This window comes from Prionailurus bengalensis, chromosome D3, assembly GCF_016509475.1.
Source record: "Prionailurus bengalensis isolate Pbe53 chromosome D3, Fcat_Pben_1.1_paternal_pri, whole genome shotgun sequence".
Lineage (NCBI taxonomy): Eukaryota > Metazoa > Chordata > Mammalia > Carnivora > Felidae > Prionailurus > Prionailurus bengalensis.
This window is the reverse complement of record NC_057356.1, coordinates 43,812,815-43,839,300: the sequence shown is the minus strand read 5'-3', so window position 1 is coordinate 43,839,300 and position 26,486 is coordinate 43,812,815. Positions and strand designations below refer to the sequence as shown.

The 26,486-nt window shown below is 35.4% G+C and overlaps 1 protein-coding gene and 1 long non-coding RNA gene across 2 annotated transcripts in view; one reads left to right on the top strand and one right to left on the bottom strand.

The window, feature by feature from the left end:
- The window catches only part of ROCK1 (Rho associated coiled-coil containing protein kinase 1), a 164,318-nt gene that overhangs the window by 87,674 nt on the left and 50,158 nt on the right, over window positions 1–26,486 (top strand). Inside the window, 5 exon segments of the mRNA XM_043558427.1 lie at window positions 4,243–4,331; window positions 6,334–6,382; window positions 11,716–11,851; window positions 13,215–13,306; window positions 13,417–13,663. Of these exon segments, the coding sequence (XP_043414362.1) occupies window positions 4,243–4,331; window positions 6,334–6,382; window positions 11,716–11,851; window positions 13,215–13,306; window positions 13,417–13,663 (613 nt within the window).
- The window catches only part of LOC122470623, a 49,739-nt gene continuing 24,990 nt past the window's right edge, over window positions 1,738–26,486 (bottom strand). Inside the window, exons 2-3 of the long non-coding RNA XR_006293956.1 lie at window positions 7,842–7,869; window positions 1,738–1,867 (exon numbers count right to left, since the gene is read on the bottom strand). This is a non-coding gene — a long non-coding RNA (uncharacterized LOC122470623). The remainder of the gene's footprint in view (window positions 1,868–7,841; window positions 7,870–26,486) is intronic.

Sequence of the window (26,486 nt, the reverse complement as noted above, 5' to 3'; positions counted from 1 at the left end):
TGCAGAAGCTTTTTATCTTCATAAGGTCCCAGTAATTCACTTTTGCTTTTAATTCCCTTGCCTTTGGGGATGTGTCGAGTAAGAGATTGCTACGGCTGAGGTCAGAGAGGTCTTTTCCTGCTTTCTCCTCTAAGGTTTTGATGGTTTCCTGTCTCCCATTTAGGTCCTTTATCCATTTTGAGTTTATTTTTGTGAATGGTGTGAGAAAGTGGTCTAGTTTCAACCTTCTGCATGTTGCTGTCCAGTTCTCCCAGCACCATTTGTTAAAGAGGCTGTCTTTTTTCCATTGGATGTTCTTTCCTGCTTTGTCAAAGATGAGTTGGCCATACGTTTGTGGGTCTAGTTCTGGGGTTTCTATTCTATTCCATTGGTCTATGTGTCTGTTTTGGTGCCAATACCATGCTGTCTTGATGATGACAGCTTTGTAGTAGAGGCTAAAGTCTGGGATTGTGATGCCTCCTGCTTTGGTCTTCTTCTTCAAAATTCCTTTGGCTATTCGGGGCCTTTTGTGGTTCCATATGAATTTTAGGATTGCTTGTTCTAGTTTCGAGAAGAATGCTGGTGCAATTTTGATTGGGATTGCATTGAATGTGTAGATAGCTTTGGGTAGTATTGACATTTTGACAATATTTATTCTTCCAATCCATGAGCACGGAATGTCTTTCCATTTCTTTAAATCTTCTTCAATTTCCTTCATAAGCTTTCTATAGTTTTCAGCATACAGATCCTTTACATCTTTGGTTAGATTTATTCCTAGGTATTTTATGCTTCTTGGTGCAATTGTGAATGGGATCAGTTTCTTTATTTGTCTTTCTGTTGCTTCATTGTTAGTGTATAAGAATGCAACTGATTTCTGTACATTGATTTTGTATCCTGCAACTTTGCTGAATTCCTGTATCAGTTCTAGCAGACTTTTGGTGGAGTCTATCGGATTTTCCATGTATAATATCATGTCATCTGCAAAAAGCGAAAGCTTGACTTCATCTTTGCCAATTTTGATGCCTTTGATTTCCTTTTGTTGTCTGATTGCTGATGCTAGAACTTCCAGCACTATGTTAAACAGCAGCGGTGAGAGTGGGCATCCTTGTCGTGTTCCTGATCTCAGGGAAAAAGCTTTCAGTTTTTCCCCGTTGAGGATGATGTTAGCTGTGGGCTTTTCATAAATGGCTTTTATAATCTTTAAGTATGTTCCTTCTATCCCGACTTTCTCAAGGGTTTTTATTAAGAAAGGGTGCTGGATTTTGTCGAATATATATTTACTCTTAAATGTAAGATTGAACAGGTGATGTGAAGGGAAAGTGGAAAAAGGGAGAGTGAACTGTGTGAGTACCTGTTAGCTGTTTTGACCATCTATGTCTTTAAAAAAATTTTTTTTCTTTAACGTTTATTTATTTTTGAGACAGAGAGAGACAGAGCATGAAGGGTGGAGGGGCAGAGAGAGAAGGAGACACAGAATCGGAAGCAGGCTCCAGGCTCTGAGCCATCAGCCCAGAGCCTGACGCGGGGCTCGAACTCACGGACCGCAAGATCGTGACCTGAGCTGAAGTCGGACGCTTAACCGACTCCGCCACCCAGGCGCCCCGTTGACCATCTATGTCTTTTTAATTCTCATCCTGTTAGAGCTATTCAAGTTACATAGTTAACAACGGCTCAGAAATCTTTAAAGTTAAAGAATCTTTGACCTAGGGAATGTGACAATAAGGCGCTGCTGTAACCCAGCTCTCACTTATTACTTATCTGTGGGATTAGTGGTACATCGGGCTTCAAAGAATATTTAGTGGAATTGTGTTTTCTTTGGGCTGATCTTGTTCAATGGTGATTGCCAGAAGTTTCTGTCGGTGGCTGCTGCTACCTTTTATCTTTTGCTCTGGTAAGAAAGATCACAGGGGAAGAAGAAAAATTTGATGTGCCTACTATTTCTGTTAACAGCTAAATACAAAAGTCAGCTGATGTAATTTTCAACTCTTCCTTGAAAGCCTTCCAGCAAATGCTAATGAACAGCTTTGCAATTGACAAATATAATGAATAATTTTCATTCCTATCTTATTTTTCTTTTTTGCTGCAAATGACACTGATTAATCAGTTCCTCCTTTGAACTTTTGTAACCCTTTTATGTTCCCCTTCTTTCTTTTTTTCTTCCCACCTGTGTAGATTTTATTTTCCATCCCTTTGGCAGGATCTCTTCCCCCTTCTCCTCTTCTCTCCTCTTCTTCTCTCCCTCCCCTTTAATTATTAAATGTTTCTCAGGATGATTCTGATCTTGGCTCTCTGCTCATTTTTTGTAGGTAATCTCGTGTGTGCAGCTTGCTCCTCTGAACTCCAAAGCTGTATCTCTCTTGTCTGTCTCTCTCTCTCTCTTTTCTCTCTCCTCGCCTCTTCCTCTCTCTCTCTCTCTCTCTCTCTCTCTCTCTCTCTCTCTCTCTCTCTCTGATTGGATTTCCTTTCCTGTCCTTCTGTCAGGCACAAGCACTTCATCCTATGCCAGAGCTAAACTCAACCTCTCTCTGTCCCCTCCCAAGCAGCTCTTATGTGTTCCATATCTTTTGTAATGGTACTCTGTTCTTTCTCTGTCTCTCTTTCTTTTTCTTTCTTTCTTTCTTTCTTTCTTTCTTTCTTTCTTTCTTTCTTTCTTCTGTTGACATTTTTTTTCAGAATCCCACTTTTTAATTTTTTAATTAGTTTTGAAAAACGTTTATTTTTGAGACAGAGGGAGAATGAACAGAGGAGGGGCAGAGAGAGAGGGGGACAGAGCATCCGAAGGAAGCTCTGTTCTGACAGCAGAAAGCGTACTCTGGGGCTTGAACTCATGAACCATGAGATCATGACCTGAGCCGAAGTCAGATGCTTAACCGACTGAGCCACCCAGGTGCCCCATCCCACTTTGATTTTTAAAACATTTGTATTATTGAAATACAGTTGACCTACAATGATACATTAGTTTCAGGTGTACAATATAGTGACTTGACAATTCTATACATTACTCGATGCTCACTATAATAAGTGTAGTTACCAACTGTCATCATACATGTTATTATGTTATTGACTATTCCCTATGCTGTACTTTTTTGTCTCTTATATTTAATCAGTTATTAGGTTAATTCTGCCTTCTGAATGACACAGTTATCCATTTCCTCCTCTTCATTCCTACAGCCTCTGCCTCATATCAAACCTATATGCTTTTTGCTTGAACTGTCTCAAAAGCCTGTTAACTGGTTACTTTGAGTAGAATTTCTCTTCCCTCTATTCTTTTCACCTTATTGTTACTGAGGTGGCATTTCTAAAATGCAGAAACTAATAATAATGATAATAATAATGTTGCCTAGGTGACTCTGTCAGTTGGGTGTCCAGCTTTTGATTTCGGCTCAGGTCATGGCCCTAAGGTTGTGGGATTGAGCCCTATGCTCAACGTAGAGCCTACTTGAGATTTTCTCTCTCTGTCTCTCTCTCTCTCTCTCTGTCTTCCCCCCCACCATCTCTCTCTGTCCCCCTCCCCCTGCTCCTCTCCCCCACTTGCATTCTCTCTGTCTCTCTAAAGTAAAATGCAGATACTATATTGTTTCCCTTTTTAAAATGCTTATAGGTTAAAGTCCCTAACTCCTATTTTTGCATACAAGAATCATGGCCTCACTCACCTTTTCAGATTTTATGTGACTCATTCTCTCTGTTCTGGGCTCTGCCTGTATTTGATTTTTTCCCATTTCCAAAATATATCATGTTTTCTTTTACCTCTCTACTTTTGGACTCATTCATTCTGGCTAAAATGCCTTTCTTCTACCACCTTTTCTGCTTAGTAAATATCTCTCATATTTTAAGTCTCATTTCAAACATTACATTTTCGTGGCAGAATTAGACATGACCTCTTTCCTCCTTTGGAACACCTCATATATAACTTTATCATCACTACATTATATTCTAATATTTGTGTGTATGTCTTTGGATTATTGTAGGTTCTTTTCATCCTCCTATTCTTCTGTGCCTCTCTGTTTAACTCTTAGCTTCATAAGCACAGGGACCAAATCTTTTTAATTTTTGTATTACTAATGTCTACCACAGTGCCTGACATATTTGTAGGTGTTGAAAAAATGCTTATTAAATTAATAATAAATTCAGATTGAAAGGAAAGGGGTAAGATTGAACCAAATAATTTATTCTTGAGTAGGTATAGAATAACATAAACTTGTTATTTTTAAGTTCTCTATGAATATTCTTGTAGGATGAGTTTTGTTTTGTTTTTGATTAAAGCAGGAAAATTTGCAAAAAACAATTTATAAGCTGGAAGAACAACTGCATAATGAAATGCAATTAAAAGATGAAATGGAGCAGAAGTGCAGGTGAGAGTATACTTTGTATGTTTTTAGCATTAAAGGTTGTACAGCAAATACTTTTTTTAAAACTTGCTTTCTATAAAACAGTTGAAAATTAATTGGAAATAAGATGGCAATATACGGTTACTGCTTATGTACATTCAATGAAGAATGTCTTGCCTAGAATTGGAAAGTAATATTTATGTTGGCATTAGTTATAGACATATTGTCCTCACAATATTTAAAGTGTATTTGTTCCTGGAAGTCTTTATTAAAAAACTATAGTGCCTATTTACTTAGTGCTTGATTTATTACTTTTTTCCTCCCATTTTAATTAGCTGACTGAAAAGGCAAATTAGATTACATTAAATGAGGTGCTTTTTAAAATGTAAATGTTAAATATTAAAATTCACTAAATCTAATAAGAGCCTGTATATTTATGAAATATGTAATGATGAATATTATTTAAAATAACCTGGCACAATGCTGAGTTACTTATTAACTACAAACAATAAGTTTATATTTTTTGTGGAAACTATTGAATAAATAAGTAACACATTCAACAATAGGTAACATTCAACAAATGGCATTGGAAAACTGGCATTTTTGTGATTGGGCCAAAGAGGAAACAAGTAAAACTCTTATTGCATACCATTCCTGATAGACTAAATACATTAGTATATAGTGCAAACTTTTTTCAGAAAAGCACTTACATATTAGGAAATAACTGATCTCAGGATTTGGAAGGAATTTCTAAGTATAAAATATGGAAATGCATAAATGTTGAGAAGTTTCTGCATCCAAAATTAAACTAATGATAGTGGCAATGGAAATCAATTTGAAGAAGTAATAGGAATGGCCAAAGTGGTCTGTAATGATAGGAAAATGTTAGAGGAGAGGAATGGGGGTGGAAAGATAAACAGAATGTAGATCTTGGTGGACTTTGTTTTTAACAAGCTAAGAAATTTGGAACTTATCCTAAGATGATGGAAAAACATTGAAAGTTATTAAGCTTAAAAAATTGATCAAATTTGCTTTTTAAAAAGAACACTCTAGTTAGTTGGCAGCACTGACATTTATTCAACTAAATGGGAATGAAGGAGGAAGATGAGTTAAGGATGGTTCCTAGGTCATGTCCTTTCTTAGGGACACTTACAGTAGGAAGAAATTAATATTATAGGTAAGAGTGTGGAGCAGAGGAAGTAACATTTTGGGCGTGCTGAGTGACGTAGTTGATGAAACATACATGTGAAACATTGCATATGCAGATTTGAAGCTCAGAATTCTGTTCAGAGCCAAAGAAAACAAAATGTGATGGAGATAATACACTCTTAGTTTATCTCAACTTTTCACCTTACTTGTTAAGTGGTATATTTACTGATCCATATATGCCACCTTTCTCTTCACTATGTAATCTTGTATAAAGGTTAAGTGGCTAATTTTTGTTTATTAGCAAGTATTGCATTAGGAAGTTCAGGGATCCTTAACCTGGAATCCATAGGGTACGTCCCACAAAGGGTCCATGGATGAATTCAAGGTCCTTAAACTTGGATGAGAAAAAGTATTTTCCCTAACTTATAACTGATATTCAACATTTCCTTCCACTATGAACAAAAGCAGTAATCTACATCTATTAGCAGTAGCTGAATTTTTTATTACTAATAGATACTACAAATATTTTTATTTATTATAGTTATCTCTATCGTTTGTGCTCATCACTACTTTGAAATTACTGCTGGTAGATCTTGTGATTTAATATATTAATAAAGAAGCCACACATATTCCTGAAACACATTTTTTTTAAAAAGACTATATTTAATATATTTTCGGCTTTTTTAATCCTTTTTGCTTTAAAATATATTATTCTGAGAAAAACCCACAGGCTTTACCAGAGTGCCAAAGGGGATCCACAGCACAAAAAACAGTTAAGACATCTTAGTTAAACAGAAAAGTAAAGAATGTGGTGTTGCACCCCTGAGCAATAAAAAGATAAACATATTTCTAATCTATATTGCTTTTGTTTTTACAGAACTTCAAACATAAAACTAGACAAGATAATGAAAGAATTGGATGAAGAGGTACTTTTGTTTTCTAATCAGAAGTTTCCCTGTTTGAGAGTTTTTCCTCTTTCAGATTGTTTTGTTTTCTAAGAAAATTGCATTGGAACTTTATAGGTTTAAATACAGAACAAAGTCAGAGAACTATGATGAAAGCCTCACTTTGGAGCTGTAGGTTCAAGTGATACAGATTAGATTAAACTTCAGTTTCCTTTGTGTAGTTTTATGCTAGAACCATGTTGAAATCTTAGTACATAAATTTCATTTGTTCTTACTTAACATTTAAAAAGTGAGAAAGGAAAAGAGAATCAAATGAGATCCGAACTACATCAGAAAGAGACCGACAAATAGGAAGGAGGAAAGAATACAATTTAAAAAGGACTGACATTAACATAAGTTTATGTGATCAAATGAGTAATATATTGATTTTAGAATCATTCATGTTTTGTATGGTCACCTAGCAAGAAGTTTTTGTTATCAGGGAAAAATTTCATGATTCAGATGTTTGTTTGCAAATATATAATACATTGTCATTCCTTTTGATAAGCTTATAGATATCTTTCTACTCTGTGTATAAAGAGTACCCTTCAAAGAAATATACTTTCTATGGCCTTCTTATTGATTACTTCCTTTGTTGTTGTTGTTTTGTTTTTGGGGTTTTTTTGTTTGTTTTTTTTAGTTAATCTTTCTGGTGGTTTTTGTGCTATCTTAATTTTCTCTTGAGGAATAGTATCTGTCAGTTTTTTTTTTCATTTGTAGCTTTGTATATGCATATTTATGTAATACATATACATGTTATGCATATATGTATAATATTTTGCCAACTTGCCATTGGTCAGTGTATAATTAGTACTATTTATTTAAGTCTCTTTAAGAAATCCATTTTGCAAATCCTCAGCTTTGGGTATTTCATTTCTAAAAAACAGGTAAAATTCAAGTATGCTAAGTTTAAGATCAGTCCACTAAGAAAATAATAGTATTCATAAATTTGTATCTGCCAAACAGACCTACAAAATATGTGAAGTAAAAGCCAATAAAACTGAAAAGATGAATAGACAGATCCATTATTATCATTGGAGACTTCAATATCTATCACTCTCTAGACAGAGAATCCACAAACCTATAGGAAAGCTCAACCACACCATCAACCAACAAGATATGTTTAACAGGGGCGCCTGGGTGGCGTAGTCGGTTAAGCGTCCGGCTTCAGCCAGGTCATGATCTCGCGGTCCGTGAGTTCGAGCCCCGCGTCAGGCTCTGGGCTGATGGCTCAGAGCCTGGAGCCTGTTTCCGATTCTGTGTCTCCCTCTCTCTCTGCCCCTCCCCCGTTCATGCTCTGTCTCTCTCTGTCCCAAAAATAAATAAACGTTGAAAATAAATTTAAAAAAAAAAAAAAAAAAGATATGTTTAACATTTGTAGAATCCTCTGCCTGACAACAGCAAAATATACATTCTTTTCAAGCATTCAAGGAATACATACCAACATAGACCATATCCTGAGCAAACTTCTGCAAAAAAAAAAAAAAAAAATTAAAATTATACAGAATGTGTTCTCTGACCAAAATGTAATCAAACTAGAATGACTAATATATCAAGCAATTCTGCAAACATATGGAAACTAAACAACACAGTTCTAACTAATCCATAGGTCAAAGAATACTTCTAAACGGGAATGAAAGGTTATGTTGGAATGTTAATTACATCTCATTACATTAGAGTTATGGCTCTTATTAAAAAAAAACGAAATCTTGCCATTTGCAACAACCTATATGGGCCCAGAGGGTTATATGCTAAGTGAAATAAGACAGGCAGAGAAAGACAGTTACCATATAATTTCACTTATATATGGAATCTGGAAAACAAACAAAAAAACAGACTCAAATACAGAGAACAAACTGATGGTTGCTGGTGATATGGGTAAAATTGGTGAAGAGGTGCAAACTTCTAGTTACAAAATCATGGAGATGAAATGCACAGCATAGGAAATATAGTCAGTAATATTGTAATAACATTGTATGGTGACTATACTTACATGGTGAGCATGGAGTAATGTATAGAATTTCATATCACTGTGCTGTACACCTGAAACTAATATAACATTGTGTGTCAACTATACAATAATAAAATAAGTTATGGCTCTTCATCTTTAAAAAAAATTTGAACAATGAAAATGAAAATAGAACATCAAAATTTGTGGGATGCAGCTAACATAGTGTTCTAAGATAAATTTATGCAGTAAAGGCATACATTAGAAAAGACGAAAAATCTCAAATCAGTCATCTAAGCACTTACCTCAAGAACTTAGAAGAGTAAAATCAAAGCAAAAAGAAGGGAAGAGAAATAAAGATAAGAGTAGAGATCAGTGGAATTGAAAATAGAAAAACAATAGAGAAAATCAATGAAAACAGAAAGCCAGCTATTTGGAAAATTGACAGACCGTTAGCAAGATTGATAAAGGAAAAAGAGGACACAAATGATCAGTATCAGGAATAAAACAGGGCAAGCATATCACTATAGTCCCTCCAGATACCAAAAGGATCATAAAGGAATACTATAAACAATTCTAAACATGTAAGTGTGAAATCTAGGTGGAATGTAATAATTCTGCCAAAAATACAAATTACCACAACTCACACAATGTGAAATAGATTAGTTGAATAGTCCTATATAACTATTAAAGTGAATTCATAATTTAAAAGTTTCCCAAAAAGTAATCTTCCAGGACCAGGTGGTTTTACTAGAGAGTTCCACCAAATGTTTTAAAAAGAATTAATACCAATTCTACACTATCTCTTCCAGAAAATAGAAGGGAACATTCCCCAGTGAGTTTTATGAGACTAGAATTACCCAGATGACAAAATCTAACAAAGACAGTACTACGAAGAAAATCATAAATCAGTGTCTCTCATTTACAGCCAACTGATTTTTTTACAAAGGTGTAAAAGCAATTTAATGGAGGAAAGTCTTTTTTAACAAGTGGTGCTGGAGCAATTAGATATTCATAGACCAAGACATGAACCTCAACTTAAGTCTCACACTTTATGCAAAAATTAATTCAAGATGGGTCATATTTAAAGGTAAACATGAAAATATAAAACTTTTAGGAAAAAAAAATAAGTGAAAACCCTAGGGACCTACAGCTTGGTGAAGAGTTCTTAGACATGACACCACAAACATGATCCACATGAGGAAAAATATTCAACAATTTGGACTTCATGAGAATTAACAATATTTGTTCTGTGAAAGAACATGATAAGAGGATGAAATGACAAGAAATAGATTGGGAAAAAATATTTGCAAACTATGTATATCACAAAGGACTCTATCTAGAATAAAGAACTCTAAAGCTCAGCAGTTGAATAAACAAATAATCCCATTTGAAAATTGGCAGAAGACATGTCACTTATCAGAGTGAATGACAAACACATGAAGAGATGCTCAACATCATTAGCCATGAGGGAAATGCAAATTAAAACTACCATGAGAAATCACTTTATAATCATTAGAGCAAGTAAAATAAAAAATAGCATCAATACCAAAACTGGCAAGAATATAGAAAAACTATCACTCATGCATTGCAAATGGGAATTTAAAATTGTACAGCCAATCTGGAAAATACTGCTGCAGTTTCCTAAAATACTAAGCATGCATCTACCAGGCGACCCAGCAATTGCACTTGTGGGCATTTATCCTAGGAAAAAAAAAAAAAACAACAAACTTATATCCTTAAAAAACCTGTATACTGTTGTTCATAATAGCCTTATTTGTAGTGCCAAAAACTAGAAATAATCAAAATGTCCTACCATAGGTGAATGATTGAACCAACTTTGATACATTTATACCATGGAGTACTACTCAGCAACAAAAAGGCATGAACTATTGATACACACAACAACTTGGATGGATCTTGTGGGCATTATATCGAGTGTAAAAAGCCATTCCCAAAAGGTCCATACTGTGTGATTCCATTAATATCGTATTCTCAAAGAAAGTCAAAATTACACACACGGAGAACCTATTACTGGTTGCCAGGAATGTGGGTGGTGGGAGAAGGGCAGCTTCTAAGCTCTTAAGTAGTGGCTGGCTGGAAGGAGATCTTGTGCCAATGGAACAGTTCTGTATCTTGATTGCGATGGTGGTTCCATGAATCTACACATAAGCTAAAATAACAGAAACATACATACCTTATACCAGTATCAATTTCCTGATTTTGTTACTGTGCTGATGTTACATAAAATGTATCTATTAGGGGAAACTGAGTGGAAGAGTACAAGAAACCTCTCTGTGGTATCTTTGCAACTTCCTGAAATCAAAATTTAAAAATGAAAAGAATTAAAAGTTAGAATGATAAAATCTCAGAATTAGAAAAATCTTGGATGATCTCTGCAAATTTTACTAAACCTAACAGCATCGTCCTTAAAACATGAGTTTTGCTTAATGATGGGAAAGCCCAGAAAAACACTGTAACGGAGATTTTCCCAGTGTGGAGTCTTAAAAAAATGAAGCTTCAGAAGCACAATATGGAAGTGGTAACTCAGAAAAAAAAGATAATTTTTAAGTTGTGAAGGTTTGGCTATTTTTTTTTTCTTTAACCCTCCCCTCCCCTGCAGTTTTATTTTCTAAAGTAAGTGTCTCCTTCATTACTTTTTAAATATGCGTTAGTGGGTAGATACATAGAACATTTTAGAAAAGGTAAGCTGTTGAGACAGGAAGAGGACTAAAGGAGACACATAGGGACTAGTGAACTTACTACACACACTAGCATTTGGTACCATTTGAGTTTTGCACCATTTAATTATCAAATGTGTAATTATTATCTTTCATATTTATATCTTTAATTTAGGATTATAAATAAACCAAAATATTGGTAATGGAATGCAGTGTGGTCATCTTAAACTAATAAAGCACCTTTCTGATAAGATTCATAGTTTTTTATATTCATGGATTCAAAAATCTGAAAATTTTCCATATCTAGTTTGAATAAGGGGATTCTCTCAGTCTTCCTATAAAGCAAGCTAATTCTATTTTTAGAAAGTTGTCGTTACAGGTACTTTCTGATTTTGAAACAAAAAAAAATCCATCTTAAGTCTTCTTTTTTTTTAATTTATTTATTTATTTTGAGAGAAAGAGAGGGAAGGAGGGAGAGAATCCCAAGCTGACAGCACAGAGTCTGACACAGGTCTCAATCTCATGAACCGGAAGATCATGGCCTGAGCCAAAATCAAGAGTCAGATGCTTAACCAACTGAGCCACCCAGGCACCCCATTGTGTGTTTTATTTTAAAAGAATATAGTATTCCTCTAAATAAAAAAAGAGTTTAATTGCAGTGGTGACTTTTATCATTATGTTTACAGGGAAATCAAAGAAGAAACCTAGAGTCTACAGTGTCTCAGATTGAGAAAGAGAAAATGTTGCTACAGCATAGAATTAATGAGTACCAAAGAAAAGTAGAACAGGAAAATGAGAAGAGGAGAAATGTAGAAAATGAAGGTAAACTGTTTCTACTTTTGAAAAACACTGAAATTTCTGGCTAACACTATACTTGAGGTCTTTGTCATGAGGTGTCTTAAGGTTAGGGCCTATGATATATTTTTGAAGTCACAGTCCTAGGACACCTCATGACTTAATTAACCATGTTCCAAGATAAATGTATAACATATTAAAGTCAGTAGTCCTGTTTTAGCTAAAAGAGTGATTTTCATCCTTGTATGCATATTGGAGTCTCTTGGGAAGCTTTAAAGAATACTAATTTCATGCCTAACCTCTGAAATTCTAATTGAATTGATCTAAACATGTGGCCTGGGCCTTGGTATTTTTTATAAGCTCTCTAGGCAATTTCTTACAAGCAGCAATTTGAGAATTATTAACTAAAATTTCATGTTTTTTTCATATTAGTGTTAAAAATACATTTAAAATATCTTTCTATACCCTTGATCCAATGATTCATTTCTAGAAATTAATTTATGTATACACTTGTGCACATGCACACTGATATATAAACAAGGTATTCATTGTAGCATTATGGCTAAGATGTACTTTTTTAAGTGAAAAAAATAGTATTGTTTAAAATGAGAGTGCTTGTCTGTATATGCTTAAGTGTGTGTGTAGATGTGGAAAAATATATATTTTGTGTGTTTTTATGTATGAGGGTATGGACACATACACTGTCTTATGAAGCATATGCAAGAAATTAGTAATAGTTGTTGCTTGGGAGGAGAACCAGAAGGACTGGTAAACTGTGGAGGGAGGAAAGCTTATCCTACACTAAGACCATTTGGTACTTTTGAATTTCGAACTGTTTTTTAGATCTTTAGATATTCAAAGATTTATGCTATTCAAAAATAAATAATACTAGAACTAGCTTTATTATATTTCACTAGTAGATTGAGCTTATTAACAGAATAAAGAATTTAAATATTGAGGCACCTGGGTGGCTCAGTCAGTTGAGTGTCCGACTTAGGTTCAGGTCATGATTTCACGGTTCATGAATTCGAGCCCTGTTTTGGGCTGTGTGCTAACATCTCAGAGCCTGGAGCCTGCTTCAGATTCTGTGTCTCCGTCTCTGTCTGCCCCTCCCCAGCTCATGCTCTGTTTCTCTCTCTCTCAAAAGTAAACATTAAAAAAAAAAAAAAGAATTTAATTATTACAAGGCTGAAAACAAATCTGTTGCGGTCTATATTGTAAAACAATGCTGTACTTTTTGTTGAATTTAAATATAAGTACTTCCATGATGAAATATGACTTTGGGAGTGGACCTATTGTAGCTGACTATGGCTACAATAGTTTTTTAAGGTACTTACGTGTTTCCTCTATAATAACTTTCTAATTTGTACATTTTTTCTTCATTTTCTAGTTTCTACATTAAAGGATCAGTTAGAAGACTTAAAGAAAGTAAGTCAGAATTCACAGCTTGCTAATGAGAAGCTGACACAGTTACAAAAGCAGGTGAGTTTTTTAACTAAGCTGTTTAAAATTATAATTAATTAAAGTAAATTTGATTGTATTTTGGTCAACAACCTATTTTCTTGCTCTCACTATTCTTTTTTTTTTAATAGCTAGAAGAAGCCAATGACTTACTTAGGACAGAATCAGACACAGCTGTAAGATTAAGGAAGAGTCACACAGAGATGAGTAAGTCAATTAGTCAGCTAGAGTCCTTAAACAGAGAATTGCAGGAGAGAAATAGAATTTTAGAGAATTCCAAGACACAAATGGACAAGGACTATTACCAGCTGCAAGCTGTGTTAGAAGCTGAACGAAGAGACAGAGGTCATCATTCTGAGATGATTGGAGACCTTCAAGGTAATATTTTTTCTTGTGGTAAAATTTACTGGTTTAGCCATTTTTAAGTGTACACCTCGGTAGCATAAAGTCCATTTTTATGCAACCACAGCTACTATTCATCTCCAGAACCTTTTTATCATCCCAAACTAAAACACTATACCCATGAAACAATAACTTGCCATTCTCCAGTCCTTCCAGTTGCTGGTAACCACTGTTCTATTCTATTAATTTGACTACCTCATAAAAGAGGAGCCATACAATATTTATCCTTTTGTATCTGTCTTATTTCTCTTAGAATAATGTCTTCAAGATTCATCCATGTTGTAGCATGTATCAGAATTTCCTTCTTTTTTAGATGTGAAGAAGAAGGATCCCTTGTGCACTTCTCATCTATTGGTAGGACTGAAAATCAGTGCAATTACTGTGGAAAACAGTATGGATGTTCCCCCAAAAATTAAAAATAGAATTACCATATGACCCAGTAATTCCACTACTGGGTATTTACCCAAAGAATACAAAAGCACTAATTTGAAAAAGAGGAGTGCACCCCTTTGTTTTATGTAGCATTATTTATAGTAGCCAAAATATGGAAGGAACCCAGGTGTCCCTCCATAGATGAATGGATAAAGAAGTAACATGTACAATATGTATGTGTATATATACATATACTGTATATTATATAAAGAAGTAATATATATGTATATATGTGTATACATTGTGTGTATATACACAGTGGAATATTACACAGCCATAAAAAAAGAATGAAATCTCGCCATATGCAACAACATGACCAAACCTAGAGGGTATAATGCTAATTGAAATAAATCAGAGAAAGACAAATACCATATGATTTTACTCACATGTGGAACTTAGGAAACAAAAGAACAAACAAAAAGAGACAAAAAACAGGATCTTAAATACAGAGAACAAACTGGTGGTTGCCACGGATAGGTGGGTGAAATTAGGTAAAGGGGATTAAGAACACACTTACCAGTGAACATTGAGTAATGTATAGAATTGTAGAATCATTGTATTGTATACATGAAACTATTATAACACTGTTAATTATACTTGAATTTAAAAAATTAAAATTTGGGGGCGCCTTGGTGGCTCAGTCGGTTGAGCATCCGACTTCGGCTGAGGTCATGATCTCGTGGTTCACGAGTTCGAGCTCCATGTTAGGCTATGTGCTGACAGCTCAGAGCCTGGAGCCTGCTTTGGAGTCCATGTCTCCCTCTGTCTTCCCCTCCCCAGCTTGTACTCTCTCTCTCTTTCTCTCTCTCTCAAAAATAAATGAAACATTGAAAAACATAATAAAAAATAAATAAAAATAATAAAACTTAAAACTTAAATTTTTAAAAAGAAATAAGAATTTTCTTCCCTTTTAAGTGTGAATAATGTTCCATTATATGTATATACTGTATTTTGTTTATCAAAGGAAGGTAATTTTTAAAAATTTATTTTTAATTGTGGCTAAAAACATATTAATCATTTTTAAGTGTAAAGTAATATATTTTTTATCATATTGCTCTCATAAACAAAATAACTTTGGTGAAATTGGAAGTGATTAGCATTCTTTCTCTTTCAGGATAATTCCTACTTTTCTGTCACATTGTAATTTCTTCACTCTCACAGGCACCCCTGTGAGGTCAGTAAATGTATTTCTAATTTTACAGCCAGATTACTGAAAACTTAATTTTAAAACATGCCTAATTCACAAAAGCCTTACTCAAAGTGGGACTAATCAAAAGAAGATTATAACTATTAAAACCTGGGAATTCCTTGTGCATTGTTGGCAGAAATAGAAACTGAATTACAGAAATAGAATCCCATTGCTAATAAAGAACTATGTTCTTAGGAAGGTTAGGATTACAGATATCAGCTGTCTTTATAAATCTAAAAGGAAAAAAATTGAGTGTAACAGTAAAGAAACAGTTTTGGTAATGGAAATATAATCAATTTGTTTTCAAAAAGATTCCTGTCTCTACCCACTTCTCACATATTTTTCTATTTTCTGTTCCTATTAGCAGAAGGATCCATACTACATAATCAAAACAGATACGCATAGAAGTTGCCAGATGTCTCAGGGGAAAGTTGGAGGAGGGGTAGTCCTTTTAACCTTAGTCACAGGATGGGAACATAGTTTGGGTTCTCATGGGGCTTGATGACTAGCTATAATTCTGTGGAGAGAGGTCAGGGTCAGTTTTTGTGACTATGGAAACGGAAATTAAGATCTCCTGTTGGTTTTTAGCTGAGGAGCGTTGTGCAATCTTATTTCTCAGGGACTAGACTTAAAATAGATTTGAATGTAACCAAGAAAGTAACTTCATTATATGCGTTAAAAAAACCTCCTAGTTCACTTCCTTAAATTGCTTCTCTAGGTCTTTTTATGTACAGCTTATTACCTGTGTGCAAGTCACTTCACCTGCTTTCTGTATATATAAACCAAGGAGATTAGAATAGGTGACCCTTATAATCACTCCAATTTTTAAATTATTTAAGTCTGTGATCTGCTGGATATGACTGAGCTTTGAAGTGCTTTTGCTTTCAAGGAAGACACCATCATGTTCATCAACAGTGGTTTTAACTGAATCTAATATTTAGATATAGGTGAAGGTAAGGAAAATACCTTACCTTCATGCTTTATTGTTGATGTTTATCCTTTTTCAATGCTTCATGAATCAAAAAGCTCATATACATTTAAAATGCACACAACTTGGGGCGCCTGGGTGGCTCAGTCAGTTGAGCATCTGACTCTTGATTTCAGCTCAGGTCATGGTCTCATGGTTTGTGCGTTTCTGCCCTACATCAGGCTCTGTGCTGACCTCGCAGAGCCTGCTTCAGATTCTCTCTCTCCATTTCTCTCTTCCCCTTCCCCACTTGCTGTCTCTCAAAAATAAATACACATTTTTTTTAATGCACACAACTTGGGGTGCCTGGGTGGCTCAGTCAGTTAAGTGTTCGACTCAGGATTTCAGCTTAGGTCATCATCTCATGGTTTGTGAGATCAAGCCCTGGGTCAGGCTCCACACTGACAGCAATTCTCTCTTTCTCTGCCCTTCCTCCTCCACACTCCTGCATGCGCTCTGTCTCTGTCTCAACATGTAAATAAACTTTTAAAAAATGTACGCAATTTATATGAGGCTCAATATACGTATTAAAGATTCATCATGGTAAAAAAAACCCCACAGATCTTACATTAATCTTCTGTGGTTCATAGGAATTTCAGGTCCCTCAGGTATAAATTTCTCATAGTTTGTGATGTTGGGCTTCTGACAGGGTCATGATTATTTCCTAGTTAAATGTCTTCCATGTATCCATAATGGGCAGAAGCTTCTTTGTTGTGTATGGGAAATGACTTCCCAAACATAACTGGTTAATAAATATTTTAGCCTTTGTGGGCTACATACTGTTGCTTTTACATATTCTTTTTTACCTTTCACAACCCTTTAAAAATGAAAAAGCATTCTTAGCTTCATGCCTATAGAGAAGCAGGCTGAGGGCTTGAAGTTTGCCAACACTTGGACTAGTATTTCAAGGCTGCTGTAACAGACAAAAGCTAGCTTCTAAAAGTCTAGGAGATAGAGGCTTAAACAAAAAGAATGGATACAGATCAAAATGTCATTAAGGAATGAAAATTTTAAATGAAATGATAAGCTTGTCATCCAGTAACTTCGTGATTCTTAGATTGAAATGCAAAGAGAAATTTTTTTAATTAACCATTTGAAAAAGTTTTGTTAAAAACCATTTTTTAGTTGGTTTCTTCAACTTTGAATTTTGGAAAATTTCATACATATACCACAGTAGAATATTATAATGATCTCTTTGTGTGTACTCATCATCCAACTTCAGTAATCTTCATCTAGCAGCCAGTCATGTTTTGTTTTTGCCCCCACCTCCCTTTCCCAAACCTCTGACACTGAATTCTTTTGAAGCAAATCTCAGGCATTACTTTGTTTAATTTGTAAATATTTCAGTATCTCTTTTTTTTTTTTTTTAATTTTTTTTTCAACGTTTATTTATTTTGGGGACAGAGAGAGACAGAGCATGAACGGGGGAGGGGCAGAGAGAGAGGGAGACACAGAATCGGAAACAGGCTCCAGGCTCTGAGCCATCAGCTCAGAGCCTGACGCGGGGCTCGAACTCACGGACCGCGAGATCGTGACCTGGCTGAAGTCGGACGCCTAACCGACTGCACCACCCAGGTGCCCCAAAATATTTCAGTATCTCTTAAAGCTAAGGACTTTTTGGTTTTTTTGTTTTTGTTTTTAACAATACTGCATAAACTTTATTTTTTTAACCGCTGGATTTTTTTTTTATTTTTTAAAATTTATTTTTTAATTTACATCCATTTTAGTTAGCATATAGTACAACAATGATTTCAGGAGTAGGTTCCTTAATGCCCCTTACCCATTTAGCCCATCCTCCTCCCACAACCCCTCCAGTAACCCTCTGTTTGTTCTTTGTATTTAAGAGTTTATTATGTTTTGTCCCCCTCCCAGTTTTTATATATTATTTTTGCTTCCCTTCCCTGTGTTAGTTAATCTGTTCTGTGTCTTAAAGTCCTCATATGAGTGAAGTCATACAATACTTGTCTTTCTCTAATTTCACTTAGCATAATACCCTCTAGTTCCGTCCATATAGTTGCAAATGGCAAGATTGCATTTTTTGATTGCCGAGTAATACTCCATTATATATATATACCACCTCTTCTTTAACCATTCATCCATCGATGGACATTTGGGCTCTTTCCATACTTTGGCTATTGTTGATAGTGCTGCTATAAACATTGGGGTGCATGTGCCCCTTCGAAACAGCATCCCTACATCTCTTGGATAAATATCTAGTAGTGCAGTTGCTGGGTCTTAGGGTAGTTCTATTTTTAATTTTTTTGAGGAACCTCCACACTGTTTTCCAGAGTAGCACCAGTTTGCATTCCCAAGGACTTTTTTTTGTTGTTGTTGTTACGTTTTATTTATTTTGAGAGAGAGAACTAGCATGAGCAGGAGAGGGGCAGAGAGAGAGGGAGAGAAAAAGAATCCCAAGCAGGCTCCACACTGCCAACGCAGAGGCCAACGTGGATCTCTATCCTATGAACTGTGAGATCACGAGTCAGACGCTTAACCAACTGAGCCACCCAGGCACCCCAAAGATAAGGACTTGAAAAAGAATAATAACCATAATATCATCAAACCTGGAAAAAAGATAACAATATTGTAAAATATCTAGTCAGCATTCACATTCCTCAAGTAGTCCTGTAATCTGTTGTTTTAGTTGTATTTATTTAGCTTCAGTTAGGATCCTGTCAAGCTCTGTACATTGCATTTCATTAATGTGTCCTCTAGGTTTCTTTTATCTATAGGTTTCTTTTCCCTTTTTTGTTCTTTGAAGTTTGTTTTTACTGTTATTTCAAGAAACTAGCAAACAGGTTGCTCTGTCCCTTGTAGTACTTTAAACTGGTGCGTCTAGAGGCTTGATCTATTTCAGATAGGGCTTTGACAGAATTTTTGAATTACTTTGAAAGAATATTTTGTTTACAAGCTTATACTTGTAAGCGGTATTATTTAGGCACCAGGAAGCAAATAAAGTCTGGCTATCTTGTTTTGTGATGTTAGCAGCTATTGAATATCATTGCCTAGATCCTGTATCTATTTAGGAGTTTTCAACTAGGATGATCTGTTTGTATCATTCTTCATTCATTTGTTAATTGGAATACTACTATTCAATTAAATAGTTATAATGAGGTACAGCTTATAAAATAAAGTCTGACTAAATATTTATTCTTTTAGTGTATTTCAGAACAGTAAGTCATTTCCCCTCCATCCTCCAAAGATGACCAACGACGTTTTTAAATATATTTATGAACTTCTGGATTTTAATATATTTGATATCCGTTAGCCCATTGCAGTATTTTTACTGATGCTCATTTGAGGCCAGTGAGAATCTCTTCAAATTTACTGCTCCTTTTCTTTTTGTTATGCATAGTATATTTTCTAGAATTATTTTCTCTACCAGACCTGGAGTTACCAGTTTTCTAAGGAACAGTAGTCATTTTTTGTGGCATATGGCATTCAGAGACTGAAGCCTGGGTACTGTGGGTACTTAGTACTAATGGGTAGGTAAATGTTTGGAAGACTTATTAATGGACAAAAGTAGGAAATACTTATTTCCCATTATAATTGTTAATTTCTTAATTTATGGTATTGTCATCAGAAACTATTAGCAGGTTTTTACTTCTTCTGAAATGTTTAATGATTTTCTTTTTGTTTTTAGTTCATAATAATTTTTGTTTTGTTTTTAACTGTTACATGGGAACTTGAAAATTGTATAGGTTTTTTTACTTACTATGGTTTTAGGGTTGCTTTTTGGAAGAAAAAACAACATCCATTTTCTAATCAGTGAGTTTTCTCACCCCTTGGTGACTTAGTTCTAAGTTTCCATTTATTCTTTGTGTCTTTAGTCTGCCAGTTTTTTTTTTTCTGAAGTGTAATTAACATACGGTATTATACTAATTTCAGTATACAATATGATTCAACAATTCTGTGAATTTGTTGTTGTTCATTAAGATAACTGTACTCTTGGGGCACCTGGATGGCTCAGTCAGTTAAGCATTCAACTTCATCTCAGGTCATGATCTCATGGTTCGTGAGTTGTAGCCCCACGTTGAGCTCTCTGCTGTCAGCTCAGAGGCTGCTTCAGATCTTCTGTCTGCACCACCCATCCCCCACTCTCTGTCTCAAAAATAAATAAACATTATTTTTTAAAAAAGATAAGTATACTCAGTCTCCTTTGTTTTTGTGCCTGTCCCCCCACCCACCTTTTCTCTCGGAACCACCAGTTTTCTGTATTTAAAAGTCTCTTTTTGTTTGTTTCTTTGTTCGTTTGGTTTCTTAAATTCCACATATGAGTGAAATCACATGGTATTTGTCTTTCTCAGACTGACTTATTTCACTTAGCATAATACCCTCTAACTCCATCCGTATTGTTGTAAATGATAAGATTTCGTTCACATTTATGGCTGAGTAACATTCTGTTGTGTATATGTATACATCTTCTTCACCCTTTTATTAATAGACACTTGGGTTGCTTCCGTATCCTGGCTATTGTAACTAATGCTACCATAAACACAGGGGTGCACTTAACTTCTCAAACTAGTGTTTGTGTTTTTTTTAGGTAAATACCCACTAGTGGAATTATGGATTGTATGGTAATTCTATTTTTAGTTTTGGGGGGGAACCTCCATACTATTTTCCACTGTGGCTGCACCAATTTGCATTCCTGTTAACAGTGCATGAAAGTTCCTTTTTCTCCACATCCTCATCAACACTTATTATTTCTTGTGTTTTTGATTTAGCCATTCTCCCAGATGTAAAGTGATAGCTCATTGAAGTTTGATTGGCATGTCCCTGTTGATTAGAGATGTTGAGCATCTTATCTCAACATTGGAAAAATGTCTCTTCAGGCACTCTGCCCATTTTTAAATAAGATTATTTGTGGGGTTTTTTGGTATTAAGTTGTATAAATTCTTTAGATGTTTTGGATATTAACCTCTTATCAAATAAGTCATTTGTACATATCTTCTCACATTCACTAGGTTGCCTATTTGTTTTGTTGATGCTTTCCTTCCCTCTTTCCTCCTCTGTTATAGATTAATTGACCACATAAATGTGGGGTTATTTCTGGACTCTTTATTCTGTTCCATTGATCCATCTGTGTTTTTGTGCCAATACCATACTGTTTTGATTACTACAGCTTTGTAGATCTGGAAATCTGGGATTGTGATACCTCCAGCTTTGTTCATTTTTTTTCAAGATTGCTTTGGTTATTCAGGTCTTTTAAGGTTTCATACAAATATTAAGATTATTCTAGTTCTGTGAAAAATGCTGTTGATATTTAGATAGAGATTATGTTAAATCTATAGATTGTTTTGAGTAGTATGGGTATTTTAATAATATTGGTTCGTCTAATCCATGGGCATGGAATATTTTTCCATTTGTCTGTGTCATCTTCAGTTTCTTTCACCAGTGTTTTAGTTTTTGGAGTACAGGTCTTTCACCTCCTTGGTTAAGTTATTTCTAAGTATTTTATTATTTTTAGTGTAATTGCACATGAGGTTTTCATAATTTCTCTTTCTGCTACTTCATTATTAGTATATAGAAATGCAACAGATTTATGTATGTTAACTTTGTATCCTGGAGCTTTACTGAATTCATATATTCATTTTAATGGTTTTTTGGTGAAGTCTTTAGGGATTTCTATATATAGTATCATATCATCAGCAAATAGCAAAAGTTTTACTTTTCCCTTACCAATTTGGATGCATTTTACTTCTTTTTCTTGTCTGATGGCTGTGCCTAGGACTTCTAATACTATGTTGAATAAAAGTGGTGAGAGAGGACATCCTTTTCTGTTCCTGATCTTAGTGGAAAAGCTCGCTTTTCCCCATGAGTATGATGTTCACTGTGGGTTTCTCATATATGGTCTTTATTATGTTGAGGTATGTTTCCTCTAAACCTACTTTGTTGAGAGTTTTTATCGTGAATGGATGTTGTTTTGTCAGATGCTTTTTCTGTAAAAGCATGTGGTTTTTATTCTTTGTCTTGTTAATGTGTTTTATGACTCTGATTGATTTGCAAATATTGAATCACCCTTGCCTCCTGGGAATCCCATTTGATCATGGTGAATGATTTTCCAGTGTATTGGTGGATTCAGTTTGCTAATATTATGTTGAGAATTTTTGCATCTGTGTTCACCAGAGAAATTAGCCTATAGGTTTCCTTTTTTTGTAGCGTCTGGGTAATGTGTCCTTATAGCATTTTTCCTTCTTCCTCCATTTTGTGGAATAATTTGAGAATAGATATTAACTCTTCTTTAATTGTTTGTCACATTCACTTGTGATGCCATCTGTTCCTGGGCTTATGTTTGTTGGGAATTTTTAAATTACTGATTTCAGTTTCATTGCTAGTAATCAGTCTGTTCAAATTTTCTATTTCTTTCTGATTCCGTTTTTAAGAATGTATTTCTTCTAGGTTGTCTAACTTGTTGGCATATAATTTTTCATAATATCCTCTTATAATTCTCTGTATTTCAGTGATGTCAGTTTTTATTTCTCCTCCTTCACTGCTGATTTACTTATTTGAGTCCTTTCTTCTTTTCTTGATAAATCTGGCTATATGTTTATCAGTCTTCATCTTTTCAAAGAACCAGCTCCTTATTTCATTGATCTGTTCTATTATATTTTTAGTTTCTGTTTAATTTATTTCTTTTCTCATCTTTATTATTTCCTTCTTTGTACTGCCTTTGAGCTTTGTTCTTTTTCTAGTTTCCTTAGGCATAAGGTGAGTTTACTTGAGATTTTTCTTGCTTCATCATGACATAGTCCTGTATTGCTATAATCTTCCCTTTAAAAAAAAAATGTTTATTTTTGAGGGAGGGAGAGAGGGAGGGAAGGAGAGTGCATGCGTTCGCGTGAGCAGGTAAGGCAGAGAAAGACACAGCATCCGAAGCTGGCTTCAGGCTCTGAGCTGTCAGCACAGAGCCTGATGCAGGGCTTGAGCCCATGGACCGGGAGATCATGACCTGAGCCCAAGTCTGATGCATATGACTGCCCTTAGCCCATATACCTCAGTTGAGGTCACAACTTAGCCCATAGCCCATATACCTCAGTTGAGGTCAGGGAGAGGCTTTCTTTGGCGGTTAAGACCTGCAGTCAAATCAGATGCCTGACCCCATTCTGTCTACTGGGGCTGCCAACAGTAGTGCCAGTCTGTAGGGTGTTCTCCCTGCCTTGTCCCCAAGAAGCTTATGTTGGTGGGTATGGCCAGCCGTCAGACCCATTTCCTACCCCTAGTCCATATGTTCAGGCTGGAGTTGCACTGCTATGTGTGGTTATCTTCCCCTCTCCCCAGGTCAGGAGTTGCTTTGAAGTTGTGTGAGTCCCTGTCAGGGCTACTTGCAGTGTGTTTCTCTGGCAGAAGCTGCTTTGGAGTGGGGCAAGTTGGATGGCATGGATCTGCAGAAGTCAGGCAGTCTAGGCTGGGCCATGGGGAGACATTGTCACCTGCCAGCTCTTAGCCTTTTGTTCTTGGCGAAGTCTCCTAAAGATCCCTGGCCCTCCAGTGTACATTCTGAGATTAATGAATCATCTTCCCATATACTCCAGGAATTTTTCAAATTGCAGCTTCTATGCTGTATTTTAGCAGGGTTGTTTATTATGGTGGCTCTTTAGGGGCAGTAACTCAGTTTCCTGTTGCCCTCCAACTCTCCCAGAGCTGAGCCAACTCATTTTTAAAGTACCCAGAGTTAAGCCCTTCTGATTATAAAAACTCACAAAGTTAAAGCCCACTGGTTTTCAAAGCCTAATGTTATGGGGACTTGCCTTCCCAGTGCAGGTTCCCCATACCTGGCGTGCCTGGGGGAGGGTTTGCTCCTCTTCTTTCTTCATGCTTATGGTGTCCCTCCCCTTTCTGGGTAGTCACCATGGAGTTTCATTTCTGACTGCATTTCCACCTCTCATTCCCTTCTCAGTGTGGCTTCCTCTCTATGATTAGCTGTTGAAGTCTGTTCTGCCAGTCTTTCGGTCTTTTTCCGAATTAGTTGCACTGATGTGGCTGTTACCAAGGTGTGTCCATAGCAAACTTAGTTTCTTCCTGCTGCACCATCTTCCCTGTAAATGTGTTTAATCTCCCCAATTTTTTTAAATTTTTATTTATTTTTTATTTTTAATATGAAATTTATTGTCAAATTGGTTTCCATACAACACCCAGTGCTCATCCCAACAGGTGCCCTCCTTCAACGCCCATCACCCACTTTCCCCTCCCTCCCACCCCCCATCAACTAGTCTCCCAAATTTTGAAACATGTTTTAAAAGTTACCGCTATGATTGTGGCTTTTTTTTTTTATAGCTCCCTTGTATTTCTAACAGCTTTGCTTTGTATATTTTTTTTATTGAGGTGAAATTCATGTTACAAAAAAAATTTAACTGTGCAGTTTAGTGTCATTTAATGCATTCTTAATGTTGTGCAATCACCTCCTTTATCTAGTTCCAAAATTTTCATTATCCCAAAAGAAAACCTTGTACTTATTAAATTATCCATCCCTATATCCCCCTCCACCTAGTGCCCGGCAGCCAACTTCTGCTTTGTATCTCTGAATTTAGCTATTCTGGATATTTCAGTTAAATGACATTATACGATGCGTGACCTTTTTTATGTCAGACTTCTTAGGATATTTTTAAGATTCATCCATGTTGTAGCATGAATCAGTACTTCATTTATATCTGAGTAATATCTAGTGTGTGTATATACCATATTTATTTAACCATTCATCTGTGGATGGACATTTGAGTTTCTACCTTTTGATTATTGTGGATAACACTGCTGTGAACATTCATGTATTTATTAGAATACTTGTTTTCAGATCTTCTGGGAATATCTAGGAATGGAAATGCTGGGTTATATGATAACTCTGTGTTTAACATTTGAGGAACTATCAACTGTTTTCCACAACAGCTATACCATTTTATATTTCCACCAGTGATTTAGGAGTGTTTCAGTTTCTCCATATCCTTGCTAATGCTTGTTATTTAAGTGAGTTTGGTTATAGTCACCCTAGTGGCTGCAAAGTGGTATCTCATTGTGGTATTGATTTTCATTCCTCTAATGACTAATGATGTTGAACATATCTTTATGTGCTTACTCGCACATAAAATATATATACATTAGGTATATGATTTACTAATATTTATTCCCATTCTGTAGTTTGTCTTGAAAATGTCCTTTGATATACAGAAGTTAATTTTGATGAAATCCTATTCATCTGTATATATGTTGCTTATGTTTTTGGTGTCATATCTTGGAATACATTGCCAACTCCAGTATCATCAAGAGTTACCCCTATATCTTCTTCTAAAAGTTTTATGGTTTTAGCACTTATATTTAGGTCTTTGACCTAAGTTGAGTTAATTTTTGTTAATTTTAATGGCATGATGTAGGGGTCCAACTTCATTCTTTTGTGTCAAAATATTAATTTTTTCCAGTACCCCTCATTGAATAATCTTGTCATCCTTGTTGAAAGTCAGTTGGCTGTATTTATATGGGTTTGTTTCTGGATTCTTAGTTCTTTCCAGTGTTCTGTAGATCTTTCCTTATGCCAGTACCACACCATCTTAATCTCTGTAGCTTTGTAGCACATTTTGAAATTGGGATGTTTGAGTCCTTGAACTTTATTATTCTCTTACAATATTGCTGTAGCTCTTTTCAAGGCTCATTGCAGTGCCATATGAATCTGACGGTATGCTTTTCCATTTCTACATTAAAGAACTTTGGAATTTTGATGGAGATTATATTGAATTTATAAATCATTTTTGGTAGGATTGCCATCTTAACATGTTAAGTTTTCCAGTCCATGAACGCAGGCTGTATTTCTGTTTATCTGGGTTTTTTTTTTTAATTAATTTCAACAGTGTTTTTTAGTTTTCGGTACACAAGTCTTGTAACTCTTAGACTAAATTATTCCCAGGTATCTTTTAGATGCTATTTCAAATGAAATTGTCTTAATTTTTTTTTAATTCTTTTTAACGTTTATTTATTATTGAGAGACAGAGCATGAGCAGGGGAGGGGCAGAGGGAGAGAGACACACAGAATCTGAAGCAGACTCCAGGCTCTGAGCTGTCAGCACAGAGCCCAACGTGGGGCTCAAACCCACAAACCACGAGATCGTGACCTGAGCTGAAGTCAGACGCCAAACTGACTGAGCCACCCAGGCGCCCCTTAATTTTTTTTCATATTATTTCTTGAGTGGTGTTAGCTGTGGGTATTTCATAAATACCATACTTTGTAT